Here is a 16,103-nt window from a genome sequence, read left to right as displayed (position 1 = left end):
GAAATTGCTCAATTACATCATTCTATACCCTAATCGTAAACCCTAAATTATAAACCCTAAACCTTAAACTATAAATCCATAACATCTAAACTATAAATCTTAAACCCTAAATCTTAACTTAGGGTTTATAATTTAGGGTTTTAAGTTAAGGGTAGGATATAGAATGATGCAATTGAATAACTTTGAGGGTTAAATTGATATGAAAATACGATATGGACGAAAATGACAAATTAAGTGTACTACAGGGACAAAGGTTACCCTTTTACCATAATTTTTTAAATGTTACAAAATATTCACCAAGTTTACAGAATTGTTATATAATGGTCCCGTAATATTATAAATAGTAATAAATTTAAGGACATTTTTTTATTACCCTTTCAGTTTTTAAGGTTTTGTCATGACTAATTCGGATCAATTCACGTGGCATACTTGATTTGTGTATAGTTTGATGACCTTGGTGTACTTTACCCAAAATAAAAAGAAAAGGACAAAAGAAAACATGAATAGACATAATTCAAATTTCAGCTTTTTTTTTTATTTTCTTTTTCTTTTTCCATTCCTTCTGAAATGGTTACCAACCGTTTCTCCTATGGGCAACTTTTCCATTTAGTTTTTGCCTTTGCACATTCTCTCCATTGTGGGGGGTATTTCTTTTCTTTTTCTTTTTCTATTTTAAATTTTATTATACCCATATAGATCAAGTGGTAGATGTATATAAAATTCAGAGTAGATATGTGTTTATAATAAAATCTGATTTTTTATGATTAGTTATTTATTTTACTGAACGTATTCATTTTGAAACATTATTTAGTCCACTTCATGCAAAATGTTTTTTATTATTGATAAATATATGTTAATCTTATAAAATATTTCTATATCTATCATCTTCTAAATTCGTTTCACATTGTGAAAATATATAGACTCGGTTAGAGGCTTCCTTTATCATCTTTGACCCACTTATTAAAAATCCATGCAGGTGGATTCTTTTTTCTTCTTTTACTGTCTTTTGTCTAATAGGTGACGATAGAGGGCCCACATATTGGCATGCTTGCGGGGTCCATGAAATGTGCAATATTTCAGCAACATACGTACAAGGAGGGGAGAACAAGATGACCGATTGATCTGAAGAAGTGGAACCAAACCTTTTCCATTACATTGAGTTTCCACGGTCCAAAAACCTCGTCTCAATATGTGTGTTACCCTCATTGCATTTTGTGTGTGAAACGATTTTTCTTTTCTAAAATAATATATGGATAAAAACAATCGTAAAATTTTATATTATAAGTATGAAATTTTAGAAGTAAATAAAAAAATTTATGAGATTGTAAATTATAAAATTTTAATGAGTACGATAAGAAGTTTATGCTCGTATGATGTGGGATGAGATTATACTTAAAGAGAATAGAGTTGCTTGACATACATTATTTGTTATGGTTACTCTTGCATATATCTAAGCATGCAATAATAACTTGACTAATTGTCTTGAGTAGGGGTTAGGGATGAGCATGAGACCGAACCTAACGAGTTTCGATCAGATCCAATCGAATAATTTTTTTTAAAAAAAGATTTGGGTTAGATTCTTTTAAGGTTTGGGTCGAGTCGGGTTTATGGTAAAAAAACATCAAACTTGACCTGACTCGAAAAAGATTATAATTTTATTTTATATATTTAGAGATAATTACAATAATACTCTTTTATATATTATTTTCTTTTAATTAAATCATATTTTTATTGAATAGAAATAATATATTTTTAATAAATATATTATTTCAGGTATGGTCGAGTCAGGTTCAAATTTTATCTCAAAAATATCGCGTCTATATCAGGTCGGGTGGAAGGTGTATATTTTTCAGGTCAAGTGGAGGATTTATAATTTTCGGGTTGGATAGGGTGGATCGAAAATTCGACCCGACCCATCTCCATCCCTAGTAGGGATGGCAGACCGATACCATTTCATGGATTTCGCATAACACCCGCTTCAATTGGCATATTTCACTAATTTGCATTCTTAACTTATTCACTAATTCTATTAGCTTATCAAATGAATACATATGCATAAATTCAAGTTTCTATCATCATTTTCATGCAATCTCAATCAATTCCATATAAAAAAATAAAAAAATTAATCTTTTCCATAAACCTTAACCTTAATCAAATTCATCTTTAAACATTTTCAATTGATTTTAATCATTATTTAAGTTTGAAAAAAACTCTATAACATCTTTAAAACAAAAATCTATCCTTAAATTATCAAAATCCAACTTGTTCATCATCCACTCTAACATCTAAACGAATAATTTAAGCATAGAAACATTTAATATTTATATCAAATGATACAAAATTTAATATAGATCATTTTATATTTCATGACTTAATTCAAAAAGCAAAGGAATATGACTAAAATTGAAGAAAAATGAAGAAAACTTACCTTGCTTTTTTTTTTCTTCCATGGTTCACGACATATATAGGAAGAAGAAGGTAAATTTCTAGATAAATCTCTCAAGATATCTATGTACACTTGTATAAATTCTAATTAACATGAATTTAAAATTTATTTTAGTCCAAAAGCTATTTCTACCCTTAATGAATAAAGATATCTACCGTTTTGCCCTGCTTTCATTACCATACTTACATCATATCAATATAAAAATCAGATTTATTGATTTCCACCTTGTCCTTTTACTTTTTCAAAATTTCAATTTAGCCACTTAATTTTCACTATCCAACTTCAACTTGAAAAATCCACTTAATTTCATTGTTCCATGTTAAATTATATTATTAAAAATATAGATATAATATTTATAACCCCATACTACCATCCTTCAAATTTTGCAAACTTCTGGTTCGACCTGATTATCTGAATAATTTACCGAAATTTATCGTTTAATAGCTCTTTACACAAATTCTGAATCGAAATATGAATTTCATAGAGAATACATTCTTAGAGAGGAACCATTTATTTATGGAATAAAATTTCTTTTTAGAAAAACTACCACTTTAGTCCTTATTTTTATCAAATTCTACTTTGGCCACTAAACTTCCAAACTTTACATTTTGGTCACTTATCAAAATTTTGGGTATTACAATTATGAATCTAGGTATAATTTTGGAGATAATTCTGTAAATCTTAATATTTTATAGGACATAATTTGTAATTTAACCAAATGTTGCATAAACGCAATTATTCCTTGATTTATTTTATTATATTTCTTAATGGATGTGTTTGTTTTATATTTTGTTGCTTATGTAATATATGAGGTTGATGTCAGGAAAATATGGGTAGGTACAGGTGGGTACGGGTTGGATGTTGTGTATTCAGTTGGGTAACAGGGATGGGAATGGATTTAAGAATGTACCCACAAGGGCAAGTGTAGATTTAAAAAAGTTATCCATTGTGAGTGATGGATACGAAAATATTAAATGCGTATCGGGATAGAGAATGGTGTATACCCACCTGCCCTGCGTGTTTGCCATCCCTAGTCTTGAGGATTTTGGTAACGAAGGACAGGTTGATTCAAATGGAGAGTAACCATAGATTTTTATATAGCTAGGATTAGGAGGGGTGATGATGTTCTTAGTTCTATTCGAGAGATGATAAGAAGTAAACTCTATGACTAATGTAACCAAGATTACATTAGAAATAGTGCTTACATACGTACATAAATATATGAAGAACTGCCTTAATTAGTGAATGAATCACCCAGCAACCATGCAGTGATGCAGCCCTGATTAAAGCACCAACCCTGGCGCAGCAAGAAGGCGGGGGAAGGCGGGGCTTTGACCCTTGCGCCCAAGCAGGGGCTTAAACTCGCGGCAGCGGACCTAATCGGGTTCTGCCACACACCAGGCGCACCGACATTCCGAACCAATGCATTGAAACTTACCAAGAACACAAACAAAACAACGAGGATGTGCTTAGTTAGTGCTTAATCAGTTTTCAGACTCACAAAATGAAATAATTCCTTTCATTAATGGTTCAACTCAGGAAGACAACAACTCATCGTCTGAATATTACTATTTTAGGTGGAAACATAGTGATAAATTAAAAATAAAAAAACTTGGTGTTACAATAACTTTCTAACATATCTTGTTCTTGTTAGTCTTCCTCTCGCTGACAAATTTCTTCCAGTAAGCAGTAATTTCCCTCTGGGTTTCAATGGCGGTCTTCTTCACAGTGCCATTCTTGCTATGCTCTTCCTCGGCCATAGCCAGCTTGGCATTAACCTTGACAGGAAGCGTATCGAGTTCGTGCAGCACCTTCTCTATGTCCTTCACGAGACTCTCTGCCAAGGTTCGGGAGAAGTCTTCCCTTATGACCACGCGCAGCACGGTGATGTGCTGCGCGTCTGCCGGCATGGTGTAGGCCGGCACAATCCACCTGAACCGGCGTAGCATCTCGGCTATGTCGAACTCATCGTGACGCTTGTTGTCCTTGAGAGAAAACGCCACCAACGGGACCCCTTCGTCCTTTGACACGATGTTGAACAGCCCTGTTTTCTCCAATCCTCGTTTTAGGACCATGGCGTTTTCATGACAGTTCTCCATCACATTCCTGTATCCCTGTAAAGAAAACACATCGAGTCGTAAGTCGGACGACAACGACGATAAGTCGATAACCGTTTCGTTACGATCAATTCTCGAGTCCGTACCTCGTAACCCAATCGGATTAGCTGGTAATACTGAGCAATGACTTGGCTGGAACCTTTGGAGAAATTGAGAGTGAAAGTGGGTTGATCAGCTCCAAGGTAATTGATATGGAAAATAAGTTCATCAGGCAAATCGTCCTTGCTTCTCCAGATAACCCAACCAATACCAGCATAAACCAGACCATATTTGTGGCCACTCACATTAATGCTCTTTACAAGTGGAAGCCTGAAATCCCATTCAAGTTCTGGGTACAAAAATGGTGCAATGAATCCACCACTAGCAGCATCAACATGAATTGGGGTATCCCATCTGCATCATAAAAGATCAAATTCAGTACTTGTCATCGTTTCAAGTCATTCAAATTTATAAACTGACAGTTTTTTTTAGATTTACCCAGTTTCCTTGTTTTTCTCAACCAAGAGATCATTCAAAAGTTTGACATCTTCAAATTCTCCATTAAGGGTTGATCCCAGGATTGCTGCAACACAAATGGTGTTTTCATCGACCATTTCCACACACAACGGTTCTGATAAAAAAAAAAGTACATGGATTATGCTACATTCCACACACAAGTGACACCATTAGATTGGAGCATTCGGAGTTTAGACAATCGAAGCCGTTACCTGAAGCTCGGTGGTGACGGGGTATTCGTCCATGTCGACGTAGTTCTTGATAACGGCATCCATGATAAGCTTATCGCATTCAGGCTCCATCCAGGTGGTGACAAAAGAGGCAAGGTTCAACCTCGGGTTACCATCGAGCATCAGTTCATCGTTGATGATCTGATACGCGGCTTCTTTCGGTATCGACTCTTCCGGCATTTTGAACCTGCAAATATTCTTTTCACCATCAAAACATACCCTTTTACTTGGATTGAAACCCGGAGATCGATCAAGGGGGTTACCTTGGAAGTGAGTTTCGGACATAACGAGAGGCAAAAGTTGAATGAACAGAGACATCAGTTTGAGAAGCTGTCTTAGAAAGCACCATCGTTGATGTCTAAAAAACACTGATAATCAATCGATGAATTGAGAAAGAGATGAAAGAAAGGTTCTTTTTTTCCCTGTTTGTAAAGCTTGAACTGTTGCTTGCTTGGTGAAGGAAGCAATTGGGTATTTATAGGGATGAAATGGGGGAGAAATTGTTCCATTTGACACTTTCTCGAGAAAATATATTTCAGAAAAAGAAAAAAAATGGAATTTTATTTTAGGAATGAGAAAACCCAGAGGTCAAAGAAAGTCATCGCAGCCATGGTTTATAGTTTTCCAGTTTCCCACGGATGAGAGGGAACTTTCGTGCCCATGATGGCACCATGGCATCTTGAGCATCGTTTGGTTCATTTTTGGATTGATTCTTTGTCATCTTAATTAATGGAGAGGTTCATTTTTTTTTTTGGATGAGTGGAGAAATGTTCTTTAACATCTTTTCTTTAAGGTTTAACTGAAAAATAACTGCTCAAAGTTTGTTTAAATTAATATTTTATTCTATGATTATTTTATTGGATAAAGTACATAAATGATCCTTCAACTATAGGATATTGTTTTATGAAATCTCTCGACTATTAAAATTTCTAAAGTGATCTTCCGATTATAGTATATTGCTTTGTTAAGTAATTCGACTATTAAAAATTATAAATTATTATAAAGAAAATAGTAGTATTATAATAAGATTAGTGGGGCAAGAATAAGATTAAGAGATGTAATTAAAAAAATATCTAACACTGCCAAACAGGGCCTAGTGGTTGTGTCGTGGCTCATTTTATAATAAAGTACAATGAGTGCATGAGGGAGTTGGTCAATCAATAGTTCTCTCCAACGGGATTAGTTTAAGTGGTAAGTAATTTGATATCACTTAAGTAAGGTCTTAGGTTCGAGTCTGTATGTGTAGAAATCTTCGCCAAAAAATTTATCCATCAAAATCAGGTGTGTGACTCGAATCAATTTAGATTAATTAGGGCTATTCCAAAAAAAAAAAACCCATAGGGCTTTGAACGTTGGACTTGACTGTCAACATTTATGTTCCTATGTCAATTGGCCGAAAGCTTAGAAAAATATTTATAAACAATATTAAATTATTTCAAAGTAGTTAATGTTAGTATCTCTTGATTGACATTAAATTATTAATTCCATTACGAACATCTCATTCCTTCTTCCCTTATTAATAAATAAATAAATAAAACTTAAATTTAAAATCCAAAAACTCCCAAGCCTACAACATTGCGTAAAGCTCGTATAATTATAAAGGGTAGAGTATGTGTTTAGTACTTAAACTATCACTTTTGGTTCGTTTCAGTACTTGAACTTTAAATTTTTAAAAATCATGTTAGATGTATAACAATCCGAGACGAAAATAAAACATAAAATCAAATACTTTATAGATTCACAATTTGATTTCGCGGAAAATGACATTTAACTTAACGACATGATCTCGTCGCAAAATTCGTGTAGATGAAACAAGAATAAAATAAACACAAATAATAACATGAAAAATATTCGATTAAATAATATGAATAGAAAATCATAAATATATGAATAGAAATAAGTTGAGGTCTGCAATTACGCAGTTTCCTTAAGACAGATTTTCGACCACTCCTTGGTGCTCGAGATCTTTGGTTGTCTGTCTCCTAGGATACAAAAACGAGATGATCAACGCACAATAGCACAACTATCGAGATCACGAACTATTTCTTGCCTTCGCCTATCACAAAAAACTATAAAAAATAATTCTTTTGAATTGGTTTGAATTGTATTTAACCTAGTAGGTTAACACTATATTTATAGGGAGTTTACATTGTGAACAATTGAAAATTTTTGACCTAATAAAGCATTAATGAGAATTAAGCAATTAAGTAATTTCCAAAATTACGATTTTGATTAAAGAAACTTTTTAATATTTATCATTTTAATTCCAAAACAGATTTTGAAAAGATATTTTCTATTTGAGGAAAATATTTCATATTTAGGTTAAAATATCCACAAGCCCACAAAGAGCTAGATCGGTTCGAACATTCACGTTACTCATATCGTGCACATCTGCACATTTACGAACCAACAATTGGTTTCACATTTTCATCAAAAACATTTGGTTCAATTTATTATTCAAAGCTCCAAAATTATCGAATTTTCCCAACAAATTATACCTACAATTTAATTTTTGTTTCATTTTAATACCTCACCGTTAAAAATTATTAGTTTATTAATGCTCAACATATGTTCTTGTATGATATTTTTAGATGTGCTTAATATAATGACATATCTCATGCCACATCATCACAATATTAAATGATGTGACATGTACACATCATCACTTTTAATGACATGATACATACCATATCATTATATTGAGTGACATGTCATGTGACACACAGTAATTTATCATATGTAAAATTATCATGTCAAGAACATCTAATAGAGATTATTTCAACTAAAAATTAAAATATTGAAGGTTAAAGTGTTAAGAAATATATTATGAAATAGAATGACTATTCCAACAAATGTTACAGATTAATTTTAACATTATATTTTATTTAAATTTATCATTATTTTAATGATTGAACTTAATTCAATTGATACTATTATCGACATAACATATAGAAAAAATCAGTCAAACATGTTTAAGCATTTAATACCAAGAATACATTGAGTTGCTTCAACGTTAAAAAAATATATTGTTATTCCTTAAAAAAATTATTAATTTGAGCAGTTATATCTTTAAAATATATAATGATTAAAAATAATTTTAAATAGATATTATTATATGATATTTTAACCAACAATCAATCAATTTAGTAGTACGAGACATTAGATCTCTTAATTAATATTAGGAGTTTAAATTCTGATAATTTCGAATAAAATAAATTAGAGAGAGTCACTTTTAACTCTGCATTAATCGAACTAAATTAATTAATTAATAAATTGGATATGTTATATACAAAAAAAAAAATTATATGATCGATCCCCACGTATTATTAAAAAAAAACGTTTAACACCGATCGTCGACTTCCATAATCCATGCTCCACCTTTGTCAAATCAATGAAACCTCAAGGATTCCATCCATTCCCTTGGATTTCAAAAGTGTTTGAAATTACGGTACCCGTCTAAGAAGGTAAAGCCGTATACGCATCTTTATGCGTACCCAATGCTTTTTTATCTGCAATTACTATAACGTTTTGTCCCTAATCTTCCCTGATATTTTTTTTTTGAGGATTTTGAATCTCTTAGATCTCTTGACTGGTTCTCGTTGCGAAAACAATCATGGGATCTGTCGATGAAGAGAGATCGCTTTTGGAAGCTGGACATGTTGATCAGGTTTTTCTTATTTAATCTTATCCGAAATTTCTTTGCCTCCCCCATTTGATTTTGCTCCAGACACCTTTGACAATGGTTAAAATTATGGGTTTGTTGTTTATTGTTGTTGCAATTCTTTATCCTGGGATTTGTGTTTCGATTTCTTGCGTTTCCAGGCTGAAAGCAGTGCGCTTTACACCGGGGATGGCTCCGTTGACTTCAATGGGAATCCTGTTCTGAAGCAGAATACTGGAAATTGGAAAGCATGCCCTTTCATTTTGGGTGAATATTTTATCTTGTTTTTGTCTCTTTCTTTGTATGGATTTTGTTTGAGGAAGCTGATCTTATGTCAAATTTTCATGTAAATGTAGGTAATGAATGCTGTGAGAGGTTGGCTTATTATGGGATAGCGACTAATCTTGTGAGCTATTTGACCAAGAAACTGCATGAAGGAAATGTATCGGCTGCGAGAAATGTGACCACTTGGCAAGGAACCTGCTACCTTACACCTCTCATTGGAGCTGTATTAGCAGATGCATATTGGGGAAGATATTGGACAATAGCTGCCTTCTCCACCATCTACTTCATTGTAATATAATTTACATTAATTATCTCCTTTTATTCTATTTATATGCTTGTTGGTTTTATGCTCTAATTAGTTATATATGAGGTATGTTGTGTAATTATTGCTTCATTATGTTGAAGTACCTGTCATGAAGTTGAGCTAGCACCTAGGTGCATAGTCTTTGGTTGCTGTTCTTTTTTTACATTGCGTTTTCTTCAATTTTCATCATGCCGTATTGCCATTAACTCTGATTTTCTTTACATGATCCTTCACATGCTATTTAAATTAATGCATGAATCTCCGTTTTCATAGCCAGTTGTTTTGGTGTTAGGTCGTAGAAGAAACTTTTCCCTTTTGACATTGTGTTTTCTGCAATTTTCATCATGTCATTAACCCTGATTTTGTTTACATGGCCCTTCACATGCTAATTAAATTAATGCATAGTTCTCCATTTTCATAGCTAGTCGTTTTGGTGTGTATATTCTGTGTTTAAGTCGTATACGGAAACATTTTGACCCCTTTTCGAATATTTAATTACCATTTTTTACAGAAAGTTTCAATGAATGATAACATATTTGAGGGAATTTATCTCTCTTTCCTTATAATATCTTCCAACACTTTATGTGGCAAAGAATTTGACTTTTGGCTATGTGAGGACATCAATTTGACATCATTTCATGTTATTGACTAATGGATTCTGGCACTTATATTTAATTAAAATGGGTGCGTTATTTATATGTTTTGTTTTCGCTTTCTGATGCATTCGATAACACATTTACTATTCGATTCAGGGAATGTGTACATTGACTCTCTCAGCATCAATTCCTGCACTGAAGCCTGCTGAATGCATGGGATCTATTTGTCCCTCGGCTACCCCAGCTCAGTATGCTGTATTTTTCTTTGGGCTCTATCTGATTGCATTAGGGACGGGTGGAATCAAACCCTGTGTCTCATCCTTTGGGGCTGATCAGTTTGATGATACTGATCCCAAAGAAAGGGTGAAGAAGGGGTCCTTCTTCAACTGGTTCTATTTTTCGGTCAACATCGGCTCTCTGATATCAAGCAGTTTTCTGGTGTGGATTCAGGACAATGTTGGATGGGGTCTTGGATTTGGCATTCCAGCATTGTTTATGGGCCTTGCTATTGGAAGTTTCTTTTCAGGCACATCTCTCTATAGATTTCAGAGACCTGGAGGAAGCCCTATTACAAGAATGTGTCAGGTCGTGGTTGCTGCATTTCATAAATGGCATCTTGAGGTACCTGAAGATAGTACTCTCCTGTATGAAGCCAGTGATAAGCACTCTGCCATTGAAGGAAGTCGGAAACTGGAGCACAGTGATGATTTGAAGTAAAGTTCCTTAATTTATTTTCCGAGTTTTGAATGATTGATCTCAACCTTTGTTAGTTTTGGTAATCCCATCTTGTTACAGGTGCCTAGATAAAGCTGCCATAGTCAGTGATGTTGAAACCAAAAGTGGGGACTTTTCAAACTCCTGGAGGCTTTGCACTGTAACACAAGTAGAGGAATTGAAAATTTTGATCCGCATGTTTCCTGTCTGGGCTACTATAATTGTGTTCTCTGCTGTTTATGCCCAAATGTCGACTATGTTTGTGGAACAAGGGATGATGATGGATACAAAGATTGGTTCTTTCTCTATTCCTCCTGCTTCCCTCTCAACTTTTGATATTTTCAGTGTCATTTTTTGGGTTCCCGTCTATGATACGATAATTGTCCCGATAGCGAGAAAGTTCACAGGCAAGGAACGGGGCTTCTCAGAGTTGCAGCGTATGGGAATCGGTCTCTTTATTTCATTCCTATGCATGTCAGCCGCTGCTGTGGTGGAGATCAGGAGGTTGCAGCTCGCAGAAGAGCTAGATTTGGTTGATAAACAGGTAGCAGTACCCCTCAGTATTCTTTGGCAAATACCTCAATATTTCTTGTTGGGTGCGGCAGAGGTCTGCACATTTATCGGACAGATCGAGTTCTTCTATGATCAGTCCCCTGATGCCATGCGTAGTTTATGCAGTGCGCTTGCACTCCTAACTACAGCTTTGGGCAATTACCTGAGTTCTTTCATTCTGACTGTTGTAACCTACTTCACAACAAAAGGCGGCCAAGTTGGTTGGATACCGGACAACCTTAACGAGGGTCATCTCGACTATTTCTTCTGGCTCTTGGCTGCCCTCAGCTTACTGAACTTGTCGGTGTACACCTTCTGCGCTTCCAGGTACAAGCAGAAGAAGGCTTCTTAAAGTTCCTTCTGATATGGAGAGAATTTCAGCTGTAATGTTATTTTGAGATAAAAACTTCATGCATCTCAATCTAGGGACATCCTTCCACTTGGAAAAGTGACTGTCTTGTAACTTATTGTATTGATTTTAGTTTCTGTTCCCAGCTGGTTGTACATAAAATACTGCATGTTTTTCAATTATATGACATCCTCCGTATTTGGACTAAACTATTCTGGTTTGATTGAAGGTGTTGGCATTCATTCTTGTTTACATAGGTATGATAAAAGTTGCAGGCTGTGACCATTCGACTGTGTTTTCGGTTGGTAAAAAGGAAATTTGTTTTTCCTAGAGGTTTTGGCTTGAGCATCTATGTATACATCCTTTCAGGGTGTATGTTCATTGTCAATAAGTGATTAAAAAATATTTTAAACATATACTATCTTATAATCACTCAAATTATTTAAAAGGAATATCAACTAAGTTTAACCGTCTTTTTTTAAGACTCAACAATTTGATAATGAACATTCATAATCTTGTGTACGTGGTATTTGAACTTGGAATCTCAAGAGATGATAATAATTTCTTAACTAATGAGTTGTTTTGTTAAATATACAATTAAAGATTTCTTAACAGCATGTGTAAGATCTATTAATAAAATAATCTGGATCGAGTACTGCAAAGGCGATGGTGATTCTCCCAATCTAATTTGTTTAATTCGTAAACACTAAGATTCGAACCACTAATCTTATTGAAGAAATCTAATGTCTTAACAAGGAAACTGAAGTTCAACTGGTGATTGGTGAACACCGAGGGTTTAGATGCACATGTAGAAAAGTGGAATTTCCCGGTTAACTACTTGAGACGAGTTCGATTAATTATTTAGTTTGATTGTTCTCGGTTGTTCCCCTCAGTGGGACCAATGTAATATTTTAAGTGAGATATCTGAGGATGCCTGAGTTAGTGAATCTAAATGACATTGTTTTAAGTCCCATTTCCAGATTACATTGCCGCTTTCTGTTATGAGTTTGAAAAGAAACACGGTAAAGAGCTCAGAGATAGTTATCATTTTGTGGTGCATTGTGTGGAATTGAATCTCACAACAATTTCTTAGATTAGAATCTCAATTACTAGGGATTAGTGAAGATCATAAATGCCAGAATGTTCATGCTAATATTAAGTGAAAATATACGAGGCCTTGTGGCTTCGTGATATATTCACTGTTATCAGAATAACTCGGTGCTATGTCAGTCGTTCATATGAACAATTCCCATTGGTTATACCTTAGTATGCTTACTATAGTAATATCTTTAGAATAAGGGCTTCGCTTTTTAGGACATAAGCCGGCTCTAGCATGCAATGTTTATACATTGGCGACGTGAGGGACAAAGGTTGAATTGCAGTTGTATTACACATGTCCCTCCTGATGAAATATATTGCTTCATTGGTCTGGCAATTTTAGTTGCTAAACTGCATTCAACTAGTATTGTTTTTTCATTGCTAGTTTACTTTCATTGTTTTTATCCCATTCTCTACTACTTATGCTTATGTTACCTGATTTAAATGCGGCAGGGTTTAACGGCTTCGCAGGATGTTTGATTTTTGTCGTCGTCATCCGTTAAAAAGTGGAAACTGTTCGTCCTGGACTCATGCAAAGGATACCATTTTTCTTTCTTGTGATCTTTAATCAGCTGCTCGTCAACTTTGTTTATGGAATAAGGTTAAATGATCAAACACATGATTTTAGACATATGTTCTTACAGTGGTTTCAACAATATGGCCTCAGATTATTCATTCTCTTCTCAATGCACATGCATAGTTGAAGAAGAAACCAAATGAACAGATACCTACAAGTTAGACCATTGTCCAATTATTAATTAAATTAGTCGTCTTCCATTATTACATGTGAATGATACATCAGTGTCTACAAACCAACAGTTGAATCAAATGGCTATTAAACTGTATTTTATGTTTTTAGGGCTACATATGTCTGGTTTTGATTTTTCTTGAATGTTCAAACTGATTAATTTTTTCCTTATTGTTTATTAGGAAATTAATATATTAGTAAATTTGTAGTAATTAATAATTAATAATTTAAATATATTTTTATTATCTATTAGTAAAATAAGTAATCATTATTTAGATTTTCTTTTTTGTGAATGAAATATTTTTTTAAGGTAATTACTAAAAATTTACAAAAAGAAAAATTAACAAAATGCTCACGAACTTATCGAGTTGAGTTGAATAATGTCCGACTCAACTTGTTAAGATCTCATGTCGAGTTCAAATTTAAATTGAATCAATCCGGGTCAAATTTAAACCGCTCGCAAGATGTTCAACTCGTTAAGCCGCCCTTAAAAGTTTTAGGTTTGATAGAATGGTGTGGAAGCTTCAAAAGGAAGAAAGAAAAACTAATACTTTGATTTTAGTGGATTATCTATAAACCTAACTTACAACAAAGTTAATCACCCTTGACTCTTTCTTTTTACGTGCATGAATAGTGGCTAACCAAACCTTTCCTTTTTGTTAATTATTAGTATTAGATTTCTAATTAAATCAATTCCAATCTTTATAGATGGAAAGTCAAAAGATATGGGCCCTATATATTTTCTTCAATCATCGTATGTGTAAGTGGTTGATCTAAAAATTCAGAGATATATCTAAAAATTTTAATATTTTTTTAATATAATAGATATATAAATTTCTTTTGTCTTCTTTTAATATATTGAATTATATTTAATATTTGATCTAAAATAATATGTATGAGGCCACACCTGAATATTATTTTTTATAAAAATAATAATAAATTAATATCGTAAATTTTAAATTTTAGTACAATGATTCCCATGCATCGTCTTTTCACCATCAACCAGATACGATACCTGATTACCACGTAAAAGAATGCCCATTTTGCTCGATAACATTGCACCAGCGAAGAAGTCAAAGCGAAAGCAAAGCTTACTCGACTGAGCCAAATAATCATGGCAAAGAACCGGTCCTCGGACGTCGGAAAAAAAGGAAAGCTACGGCAAAGCAAGTTTACTAATTCCTATAAGCAAAGAGAAAATGGGAACTCTTTGTATTTATTGGCAGCGGCCCAACGGGAAGCAAGAATGAATGCAGGTAAATATCCCGAGGAGATTGAAAGAAAACATTAAGACGGAGGCGTTTTTACTCAAAAATTATTTTAACAGTAAATAATTATTTGTCAGATATTATTTCTTTAAATATTATCGATTTAATACTCTTTCTGATAGGTGGACAGAAAACACGGATCGGCAAGCGCATCTTTTTGAAATTACGTCCGAGCTGACGTCACTGTGGAAAGATGCGACTCACGAAACATGTCTTCGTGGAGAAATTTGATACGTGGGGGAAGGCGTGATTTATGAGGTGTGCCTTCCTTCAATACCCCTTTGATATCGTCCAACCGTCCGTCCTCCTCTCCTTAATTTTCACCTACCCTTTAATACCGTTCGTCTCCTCTTTTATAAATACCCTCTTATACAACCCTCAAAACACACAAAAAAAATTCTCATTCTTCTTTTTATCAATCCTTCTATCAAACTTTAAGTAAGTTTTATTATTGTTTTTTGAAGGTAATATTTTTACTATATTATAATCATTTAATAGTTTATTATTTTATTATATTTTATTGTACTATTTTTTTTAACTTTTTACAGTTATAAAATGGAAGGCGGGTTGTTGCGTTTAGATGAAAATCATATTTCGAGTCATTTTATCGATACAATAACAATTTTAAATTGTATTATTATAATTATTGTGAATGTTTTATTTTTTTTTATTATTAATTTATATTTTAATTTGTATATTATTTATTTAATTAGGGGAATGATAATATATTAGATCCATTTATTCGTAACGTTAAGTTAGAGATACCGAGTTGTGTCTGGTTGTATTTAGCAGAGGCTGGATTCAGTTACAAAGAAAAATATGAAGGGAACTGTAACCTTGAACCCAACCTTATTTATGCTCTGATTGAAAGGTGGAGACCAGAGACACACACATTCTATCTTTCGTGGGGGAGTGCACTATTACGTTGGAGGATGTTTCAATACATTTGTAGCTTTTGATATATGGGGATGTTATTTCTAGTGTGGTGCATGGTGATTGACATTCCTTATGCGATGAGTATTTTGGAGGTATCCTACCTAATTTCAACGGTGTTCGAATATCATTATCATAGTAGACTACAAATTTCAACATTAGAGTGAAGATTGTTCTAAGGAACATGCTAAAATATTTGATTTGGCTCGCATATTACAAATCATAGGAGGAATCTTGATGTCTGACAAATCTCGTAACCAAATTCATTGTATGTTGTTGCGTCACCTCGAAGATTTTCATATTGTCG

General features: G+C 33.6%; 2 protein-coding genes across 3 annotated transcripts; one reads left to right on the top strand and one right to left on the bottom strand.

Annotated features, from left to right (window-relative positions):
- Window positions 1–4,030: 4,030 nt before the first annotated feature.
- On the bottom strand, window positions 4,031–5,680 carry LOC120211313 (glutamate decarboxylase-like). Its single transcript, XM_039209881.1, has 5 exons — window positions 5,552–5,680; window positions 5,271–5,475; window positions 5,088–5,173; window positions 4,650–4,956; window positions 4,031–4,560 (listed from the first exon to the last, which is right to left on the bottom strand). The coding sequence occupies exons 1-5, from the start codon at window positions 5,635–5,637 to the stop codon at window positions 4,078–4,080; spliced, it is 1,167 nt and encodes a 388-aa protein (XP_039065812.1). The 5' UTR covers window positions 5,638–5,680; the 3' UTR covers window positions 4,031–4,077.
- Window positions 5,681–8,633: 2,953 nt separating this feature from the next.
- LOC120211457 (protein NRT1/ PTR FAMILY 8.3-like) lies at window positions 8,634–11,822 on the top strand. Of its 2 annotated transcripts, none has more exons than XM_039209988.1 (6): window positions 8,634–8,751; window positions 8,887–8,955; window positions 9,111–9,216; window positions 9,306–9,523; window positions 10,291–10,847; window positions 10,930–11,822. In XM_039209988.1, exons 2-6 carry the CDS (start codon window positions 8,902–8,904, stop codon window positions 11,750–11,752), a joined length of 1,758 nt encoding a protein of 585 aa, XP_039065919.1. In that variant the 5' UTR covers window positions 8,634–8,751; window positions 8,887–8,901; the 3' UTR covers window positions 11,753–11,822. The 2 variants fall into 2 exon arrangements, with proteins under 2 accessions (XP_039065919.1, XP_039065920.1); XM_039209989.1 differs by having other exon boundaries at window positions 8,655–8,752; window positions 8,869–8,955.
- Window positions 11,823–16,103: the final 4,281 nt, after the last annotated feature.

The sequence above is a fragment of the Hibiscus syriacus genome, unplaced genomic scaffold (genome assembly GCF_006381635.1).
Source record: "Hibiscus syriacus cultivar Baekdansim isolate YM2019G1 unplaced genomic scaffold, ASM638163v2 tig00109972_pilon, whole genome shotgun sequence".
NCBI classification, from domain to species: domain Eukaryota; kingdom Viridiplantae; phylum Streptophyta; class Magnoliopsida; order Malvales; family Malvaceae; genus Hibiscus; species Hibiscus syriacus.
The sequence above is the reverse complement of the archived record's forward strand: the minus strand, read 5'-3'. Positions and strand labels throughout refer to the sequence as shown.

What these genes read in the sequence shown, in the direction of transcription:
- LOC120211457 (XM_039209988.1), top strand. Translation starts at nt 8,902, where the DNA reads ATGGGATCTGTCGATGAAGAGAGATCGCTTTTGGAAGCTGGACATGTT. An exon ending in AAGCTGGACATGTTGATCAG is followed by an intron (nt 8,956 to 9,110) that starts GTTTTTCTTATT and finishes TTGCGTTTCCAG; the next exon opens with GCTGAAAGCAGTGCGCTTTA. An exon ending in AGCATGCCCTTTCATTTTGG is followed by an intron (nt 9,217 to 9,305) that starts GTGAATATTTTA and finishes ATGTAAATGTAG; the next exon opens with GTAATGAATGCTGTGAGAGG.
- LOC120211313 (XM_039209881.1), bottom strand. Translation starts at nt 5,637, where the DNA reads ATGGTGCTTTCTAAGACAGCTTCTCAAACTGATGTCTCTGTTCATTCA. An exon ending in CCGTCACCACCGAGCTTCAG is followed by an intron (nt 5,174 to 5,270) that starts GTAACGGCTTCG and finishes TTTTTTTATCAG; the next exon opens with AACCGTTGTGTGTGGAAATG. An exon ending in TAATCCGATTGGGTTACGAG is followed by an intron (nt 4,561 to 4,649) that starts GTACGGACTCGA and finishes TTTTCTTTACAG; the next exon opens with GGATACAGGAATGTGATGGA.